The following is a 9,565-nucleotide window of genomic DNA, read 5'->3' as shown; positions in this document are numbered from 1 at the left end:
ACTGATTTTTCTCTGTAATACAAATATACTGGTAATTATTTAGGGTAGAGTCCTGCTTAAAGGCTGTCAAAGTTTTATTACATGTGTGATGTTTTCCCAAATTATCTATTCCCTGACATTGATTAAGCAACGATGAATGAATGAAGACCTTTCTATATTGATTACAGGCAGAACAAGGTGTTATTTGTTGGTGAAACAAACTTTTAACAAAGGACCCATCAAATTGATCATATTTAGAAATCACCTCCTCATTTTTAAATCTCTCCTTTTCAGAAATATTTGACCCTACATTTACTCCAGTTCTACATTTTAATTGGTTTAAATGATTATTTGAAACATGGACTAAGTCACTATTTGGATTATCCAAATTTTCTTTTAAAGAAAAAGTATGTTTCAAAAATTGATGTCAGCATTTACTTACAGAAACACATGGTTTAGAAAAACCAACTGACACAGATTGAGTTTTTTCATGTTTTTGACCTCCTGTAACAGTGATGTTTTTGTTACAGGTAGTTGTCTTAACATTTTGTATGTCCATCATAATATCTGTTGTGACCTTCACACTTACCCTCACTTTCCCACTCTTTCCTTAAGTTTAAATTCTGAGGGCCACAGCTCCCATATCCATCCAATATCACTTTTTGGAATGATGCTTCTATGAGCTTCTTTCTTAAGAGGCCTTGAGTATCATGAGAAAACATATCTGAAAGATACCAAAAGTTTTAAAAATTCCAATTACTAAATTCAGGTGAAAATACTTTATAAATCTAATACACAAATTATACCGCATAGAGAACACCATGATAGTTGAATCAAAAACTTGAGGCCCCTTTGTTTTCTCAATTGATATATGAACTTAAATATAATAGGGTGACTAAAGTCAGTTGAGTTTGCAGCACCTAGGTGAACACAAAGCCAAGAATGGTCGCATTTAGAAGGAAGAAACTTTGTTGTATTTGTGCACCACAGCACAGTGCAGTTACACAAAAACTTTTCGCATTCTGTTTCACTCTCAGGAAAGAAAAACAAAAGGAGTAAAACATATGTCCAAAGTTCTGGATTATTCTGGGGTGATCTAAAGTCTGGCCATTGCTTCCTTTAACATGTGGTGCAGGAGAAAATGGTGACATAGTTGAAATGACAGGTCAACTGAGAACAAAGATGAATGCTTGTTACAACAACAGAGAGATAGTAGTGCCTATGACACTTACCAAAGGGGGAGATTAAAGGCTCCTAAGAGAAAAAGAAAAAAACAAACCTTTCTAATAGGAAAATACACACAGTAGTCTAGAGAAGAAACATCCTGACAACAGTATGAAGAATCTCCCAGAATGACTAGAGTGCCTGATGGGTATCAGTTTTCACCTATACAAATTCATTCCATAATAGACAGAATAGGAAGCTGTTTCTTACTTGATCAAAATATCAACAAAATCACAAAACATCAAAGTAATCAAAACACATGGCTCAATAAAAGGACCAAAATGAAAGTGAATCTAAAGAAGTAGAAATCTATTAACATATTAACATCCAAGTGAAGCTAGAGAAGTAGAAATCTATTAACTAATTTTAAAATAATTTAAAATATCTATCTTTGTCTTATAGACAAGGTCTTGCACTGTCACCAGGCCACAGTGCAATCATAGCTCACTGAAACCTCGAATTCCTGGCCTAAAGCAGTCACCCTACCTCACTTTCCCAAGTGGCTATGACTACAGGAACGCACCATCACATCTGAATAATTTTTTTAATTCTTTGTACAAACAGGGTCTTGCTAGGTCATTCAGGCTAGTCAAAAATTCCTGGCCTCAAGAAATCCTATAGCCTCACACTCTCAAAGTGCTGGGATGAATCCAGCAACTGAACCTGGCATTCTACGTTTTCTTTAAGAAATGAGAATATTAACCCAACAACCATACAAAAGGACAAGGATGTATTACATAATGATAAAGGGTTCAATTCAACAAGAATACTTACATATGCTAAACACCTAAGCACCAAACTTTGGAGCACTGAGATAAAACAAGTGATTCTAGTCCTGAGAAAAGAATTAGCCACATAATAACAGTGAGGTATTTCAACATCCCATGGACATCATTAGATCACTGAGGCAGAAAATTAACAAAGAAATTTTGGACATCAATTCCAAACGATCAACTGGACCTAACAGGCATCTACAGAATAGACCAATTGGACCTAATAGACAATATTCCACCCAACAACCACAGAACACACACATCCTTCATATGCACACAGGACATACTTGAAGATTGACCCTATATGCTCAGCCAGAAAGCAAGTCTCAATAAATTAAAAAGAAAAAAATCATACCAACCATACTCTTGGACTAAAATAGAATAAAAACAGAAAACAACAACAAGAAGATCTCTCAAAACCACAGAAACGCATAAAAATTAAACGATTGGCTCCTCAAGACCTTTTGAGTAAACAATGAAATCAAGGCAGAAATTAAAAAGTTATTTGAAGTTAGTGAAAACAGAGAAAACACATACCAAAATCTTTGGGACACAACTAAAGCCGCAATAAAAGAAGCTTATAACACGAAATGCCTACTTCAAGAAGTCAGATCTCAAATTAATGATATAACATCACTTGTAAAGAAACTAGAAAAAGAAAAATAAGCTGAGCACAAATGTAGAAGAATAGAAATAACTAAAACCAGATAACTGAATTAATTGAGACCACAAATTCCATACAAAGCATCAGCAAAACCAAAAGTTGGTTCTTTGAAAGGGTAAACAAGATTGATAGACCACTAGCTAGGTCAACAAAGAAAAACATTCGATCCAGACAAGCACAATCAGAAACAACAAAGGGGACATTACAATCAACCCCACAGGTATACAAAAGATTCTCAGAGACTTATGAAGACTATGAAGACTTCTATGCACATAAAGTGGAACATCTAGAGGAAATGGATAAATTCCTAGAAACATACAATTTCCAAAGATCGAATATGGAAGAAACTGAAACCCTGAACAAACTAGTATCAAGTTCTGATACTGAATCAGTAATAAAAAATTTACCAACCAAAAAACCCCTGGACAAGATGGATTCACAGCTAAATTATACCAGAAGTACAAGGAAGAGCTAGTATCAATTCTACTGAAACTATTCCAAAAAATAAGGAGTGACTCTTCCCCTCTCATTCTATGGGGCCAACATCACTCTGTTACCAAAATCTGGTAAAGACACAATGAACAAAGAAAACTACAGTACAATATCTCTAATGAACACAGACAGAAAAATCTTCAACAAAATAGTAGCAAGCCAAATCCAGCAGCTCAAAGTTAATTTATCTCAGTTAACTGGGCTTTATTCCTAGAATGCAAGGTTAGTCTAACATATGGAAATTTTAAAATGTGATTCACCACATAGAATTAAAATTCAAAAGCTAGGCGCAGTGGCTCACACCTGTAATCCCAGCACTCTGGAAGGCCAAGGCCAGTGGATCATCTGAGGCCAGGAGTTCGAGACCAGCTTGGCCAACATGGTGAAACCCTGTCTCTACTAGAAATACAAAAATTAGCTGAGTGTGGTGGCACATTCCTGTAGTCACAGGTACTCTGGTGACAGAGGTATGAGAATCATTTGAATCCAGGAGGTGGAGGTTGCAGTGAGCTCTCTAGCCTGGGGGATAAAGTGGGACTCTGTCTCAAAAAAAAAAAAAAAAAAAAAAATCACCATTTCAATATATATGAGGTAAGCTTTTGATAAAACTTAACATCCCTTAATGATTAAAAAAAAAAAAACCCTCGACAAACTAAGCATTAAAGAAACATACCTCAAAACAATGAGAACCATCTGTGAGAAACCCACAGCCAACATACTAACCAGACAAAAGGTGGAGGCATTCCCCTTAAAAACAAGAATGAGAGAAGAACTCCACTCTCACCACTTCCATTCAACATAGTAATGGAAGTACTAGCCTGAAAAATCAGTCAAGAGAATGAAATAAAAGGCATCCAAAGAGGAAATGAAGAAAGTAACATCATCTCTGCTGATAAGATTCTACACCTGGAAAGACTGTGCCAAAAGGCTCCTAAAACTGATAAGGAACAGTAAAGTTTCAAGATACAAAATCAAAGTACAAAATCAGTAGCATTTCTATACACCAATAACATGCAAGCTGAGAGCCAAATCAAGAACATAATTCCATTTACAATCACCACACACACAAAGAAAAAACCAAATACCTGGGAATAGATCTAACCAACAAGGTTAAAGATCTCTACAAGGGGAACTATAAAACACTGTTGAAAAAAATTATAGACAACACAAACAATTGGAAAACACTCCATGCTCAAAGAAGAATCAACATCTTTAAAATGGCCATACTGCCCAAAGCAATCTAGAGATTCCATACTATTCCTATCAAACTACCAATGTCACTTTTCACAGAATTAGAAAAAAACTGTTCTAAAATCCATATGGAACTAAGTAAGAGTCCAAACAGCCTAAGCAATCCTAAACAAAAGAAAAAACCAAAGGCTTCATATTATCCAACTTCAAACTATACTATAAGCCTACAGTCACCAAAACAGCATGGTACTGGCACAAAAATACACACACGGGGTGGGGCCAATATGGCTGACTAGAAGCAGTAGCATTCAGAGGCTCCCATTGAAAAGAACCATAGTAAGTGTGTGAATCCTTCACCAGCAACCAAGGTATCCAGGTTCTCCCATCAGAACTGACTAGGAGGCTGGCATGATCCACAGAGAAAATAACAACAGTGTGGTGCAGCAGCCCACCTGAGAGCCACATAGGGGAGGAGAGCCCTGTCCTGCCAGCCAAAGGAGTCAGTGAGTGAGTGTGCTACCCAACCAGAAAAATCATGCTTTTTCCAGGGAACTGTACAACCCACAGGTCGGAAGATCCCACTCATGAACTCATGCCACTGGGGTTTAGCATCCCAACCCTGCAGCTGCACAGATTCTCAACAGTCTCTCAGCTGGAACCTGCTTAAGCCTACAGAGCACCTGCAGGGAGGGGCGACAAGCACCACAGCTGCATCTGCCTGCTGTCTAAGCCATTTGAGCTCCTTGGCAGAGGGGCAGCAGCCAGCACTGGGACTCACAATTGCATAACACGCTAAGCTCCCAGGGTGAAGGAAGGGCAACATTCACCTCTATAGCTCCAGGCTGTGCTTTTCCCCTCCTGGAGTCAGGGAGGCTGCATGGCTTGGTCCCAAGATGTGTCTCTGACAGCCCAACGCACTGGCTGGGGCAGACCGCAGCCAGAGTGCCTCTTCAGGCCTGACCCTGTCGCATCCTTCCTCACTGGGCAGGGCTTCCCTGCAGGAACTCCAATAACTCCAGCCAGAGGCTCAGGGAAAAAACCCAGATCTCACTGGGCCTGAGTCCCTAGTGGGAGGGGTGACGGCAGTCTCTGCAGATCAACAGACTTAGTCTTTCCTCCTGGTAGTTCTGAGGAATCCAGGCAGCCCAGACAAGTGGGTTTTTCCCCAGCGAAGCACAGCTCCTCCATCAAGGGACAAAGTGCTTCGTTAAACAGGTCCTATTCCATGTGCCACCCAACTAGGTGAGACCCTCCAACAGGGGTTGTCAGACACCCTATACAACAGCAATCTTACTGGCATCAGGTTGGTGCTCCCCAAGTTCAGAGATCCCAGAAGGAGCAAGCACCCATCTTGGCTGTTCTCCAGCCTCCCTCAGTGACATTTCCAGGCACAGGAGTGAACCAGATGAACAGGGCCAAAGTGAACCCCCAGAAAACCGCAGTAGCCCTATAGAAGTGGGACCTGACCACTGAAAGAAAAACCAACAGAAAGCAACACAACAGCATCAACAACAACAAAAAGCCCCCACAAAAACCCCATCTAAGGGTCAGCAGCCTTAAAGATCAAAACTAGACAAACAGAGAGGAGAAAGAATCAACAAAAAAATGCTGAAAACCCAAAAAGTCAGAGTGTCTCTTCTCCAAATGATTGCAACATCTCTCCATCAAGGGCATAGAACCGGACAGAGGATGAGACAGAAGACTTGACAGAAGTAGACCTCACAAGATGGGTAATAAAAAACTACACTGTGCTAAAGGAGCATGTTCTAACCCAATGCAAAGAAACTAAAAACCTTGATAAAAGGTTAGAGGAGCTGCTGACTAAACAGTTTAGAGAGGAACATAAATGACCTGATGGAGCTGAGAAACACAGCATGAGAACTTCATGAAGCACACGCAAGTATCAAAAGCCAAACCAACCAGGCAGAAGAAAGGACATCATTTGAAGACTACCTTGCTGAAATAAGGCATGTAGACAAGACTAGAGGAAAAAAATAATAAAAAGGAATGAACAAAGCCTCCAAGAAATACGTGACTTCACAAAAAGACTGAACCTATGATTGATTGGAGTACCTGAAAAAGATGAGGAGAATGGAAACAAGCTGGAAAACATACTTCACGATATTATCCAGGTAAACTTCCCTAACCTAGAAGGCACGCCAACATGCAAATTCAGGAAATACAGAGACCACTACTAAGATACACCATGAGAACATCAACCCCAAGACACATACTCATCAGATTCTCCAAGGTCGAAATGAAGGAAACAATGTTAAGGGCAGCCAGAAAGAAAGGCCAGGTCACCTAAAAAGGGAAGTCTATCAGACTAACAGTAGGCTTCTCAGCAGAAACTCTATAAGCCAGAAGAGATTGGGGGCCAATATTCAACATCCTTAAAGAAAAGAATTTTCAACCCAGATTTCATATCCGGCCAAACTAAGCTTCATAAACGAAAGAGAAATAAAATCCTTTCCAGACAAGCAAATGCTGAGGCATTCCGTTACCACCATGCCTGCCTTGCAAGAGCTACTGAAAGAAGTACTAAATATGGAAAGGAAAAATTGGTAAAAGCCACTGGAAAAACACAACAGCATAAAGACTAATGACACTATGAAGAAACTGCATCAACTAGTGTGCAAAACAGCCAAATAGCATCATGATGACGGGATCAAATTCACACATAACGATACTAATCTTAAATATATATGGGCTAAACATCTCATTAAAAGACACAGACTTACAAATTGGATAAAGAGTCAAGACCAATTGGTATGCTGTCAGGACACACATCTCATGTGCAAAGACACATATAGGCTCAAAATAAAAGGATAAAGGAAAATTTACCAAGCAAATGGAAAGGAAAAAAAAAAAAAGCAGGGGTTACAATTCTCGTCTCTGATAAAATAGACTTTAAACCAACAAATGTCAAAAAAGGCAAAGAAGAACATTGTATAATGGTAAAGGGAACAACTCAACAAGAAGAGCTAACTATTCTAAATATATATGCACCCAGTACAGGAGCACCCATATTCATAAAACAAGTTCTTAGAGACTTACAAAGAGATGCAGACTCCTACACAATAACAGTGGGAGACTTTAACACTCCACTGTCAATATTAGACAGATCAACGAGACAGAAAATTAGCAAGGATATTCAAGACTTAAACTCAGCCCTGGATCAAGTGGACCTAATAGACATCTACAGAACTCTCCACTCCAGATCAACAGAATATACATTATTCTCGGTGCCAGATGACACTTATTCTAAAATCGACCACATAATTGGAAGTATAACACTCTTCAGCAAATACAAAATAACTTGAATCGTAACAGTCTCGCAGACCACATTGCAACCAAATTAGAACTCACGATTAAGAAACTCACTCAAAACCACAAAATTACACGAAAATTGAAGAACCTGCTCCTGCATGACTCCTGGGAAAATAATGAAATTAAGGCAGAAATCAAGAAGTTATTTGATACCAATGAGAACAAAGAGACAACGTACCAGAATCTCTAGGATGCAGGTAAAGCAGTGTTAAGAGGGAAATTTATAGCACTAAATGCTCACAACAGAAAGCTAGAAAAATCTCAAATCAACACCTAACATTACAATTAAAAGAGCTAGAGAGGCAAGAGCAAACTAATCCAAAAGTTAGCAGAAGACAAGAAATAATCAAGATTGGAGCAGACTTGAACCCTCCAAAAAATAAATGAACCCAGGAGCTAGTTTTTTGAAAAAGTTAACAAAATAGATTGACTGCTAGCTAGATTAACAAATTAGAAAAGAGAAAAGAATCAAATAGACACAATAAAAAATGATAAAGGGGATATCACCACTGACCTCACAGAAATAAAAACTACCACTAGAGAATACCATAAATACCTCTACACGAGTAAACTAGAAAACCCAGAAGAAATGGATAAATTCCTGGACACATACACCCTCTAAGACTAAACCAGGAAAAAGTCAAATCCCTGAATAGACCAATAACAAGTTCTGAAATTGAGGTAACAATAGCCTACCAACCAAAAATTGCCCAGGACCAGATGGATTCACAGCCTAATTCTACCAGAAGTACAATGAGGAGCTGGTACCATTCCTTCTGAAACTATTCCAAACAATTGAAAAGGAGGGATTCCTCAATAACTCAGTTTATGAAGCCAGCATCATCCTGGTACCAAAACTGGGAAGAGAGACAACAAAAAAAGAAAACTTCAGGCTAATATCCCTGATGAACACTCATGTGAAAACCCTCAATAAAATACTAGCCAACTGAATCCAGCAGCACATCAAAGAACTTATCCACCATGATCAAGTTGGCTTCTTCCCTGGGATGGAAGGTTGGTTCAACATAAGCAAATCAATAAACGTAATCCATCATATAAACAGAACCAAAGACAAAAACCACATGATTATCTCAATAGATACAGAAAAGGCCTTTGATAAAATTTAACATTCCTTCATGTTAAAAACTCTCAATAAACTAGGTATTGATGGAACATATCTGAAAATAGCAAGAGCTATTTATGACAAACCCATAGCCAATATCATATTGAATGAGCAAAAGCTGGAAGTATTCCCTTTGAAAATCAGTACCAGACAGGGATGCCGTTTCTCACCACTCCTATTCAACATAGTATTGAAAGTTCTCACCAGCGCAATCAGGAAAGAGAAAGAAATAAAGCATATTCAAATAGGAAGAGAGGAAGTCAATTTGTCTCTGTTTGCAGATGACATAATTTTATATTTAGAAAACCCAGTCATCTCAGCCAAAAAATTCCTTAAACTGATAAGAAACTTCAGAAAAGTCTCAGGATACAAAATCAATTTGCAAAAATCCAAGCATTCCTTTACAACAACAATAGACAAGCAGAGAGTCAAATCATGAATAAACTCCCATTCACAACTGCTACAAAGAGAATAAAATATCTAGGAATACAGCTAACAAGGGATGTGAACGAACTCTTCAAGAAGAACTACAAACCACTGCTCAAGAAAATAAGAGAGGACACAAGCAAATGGAAAAATACTCCATCCTCATGGATAGGAAGAATCAACATTGTGAAAATGGTCATACTGCCCAAAGTAATTTACAGATTAAATACTATTCCCATCAAACTACCATTGACATTCTTCACAGAATTAGAAAAAAAACTACTTTAAATTTCATATGGAATCAAAGAAGACCCCATATAGCCAAGACAATCCTAAGCAAAAAGAACAAAGCTGGAGGCATCA

The 9,565-nt window shown here is 38.4% G+C and overlaps 2 protein-coding genes across 5 annotated transcripts in view; both read right to left on the bottom strand.

Moving 5' to 3' along the window:
• Positions 1-431, bottom strand: part of LOC105534837 (putative zinc finger protein 724) — a 5,698-nt gene extending 5,267 nt beyond the window's left edge. Inside the window, exon 1 of the mRNA XM_011973723.1 lies at positions 422-431. Coding sequence (XP_011829113.1) covers positions 422-431 — 10 coding nt within the window. The remainder of the gene's footprint in view (positions 1-421) is intronic.
• Positions 1-9,565, bottom strand: part of ZNF720 (zinc finger protein 720) — a 63,611-nt gene that overhangs the window by 11,495 nt on the left and 42,551 nt on the right. For 2 of the 4 annotated variants that reach the window (XM_011973722.1, XM_011973721.1), the window contains exon 4: positions 569-703. In XM_011973722.1, coding sequence (XP_011829112.1) covers positions 569-703 — 135 coding nt within the window. Of the gene's footprint in view, positions 1-303; positions 704-9,565 lie in introns of those variants that run through there. The other 2 variants (XM_011973719.1, XM_011973720.1) reach the window with 1 other exon arrangement.

This window comes from Mandrillus leucophaeus, unplaced genomic scaffold (assembly GCF_000951045.1).
Source record: "Mandrillus leucophaeus isolate KB7577 unplaced genomic scaffold, Mleu.le_1.0 Scaffold1398, whole genome shotgun sequence".
Classification (NCBI taxonomy): Eukaryota; Metazoa; Chordata; class Mammalia; order Primates; family Cercopithecidae; genus Mandrillus; species Mandrillus leucophaeus.
Note: the sequence above shows the minus strand (reverse complement) of the source record. Positions and strands in the feature narration are given on the sequence as shown.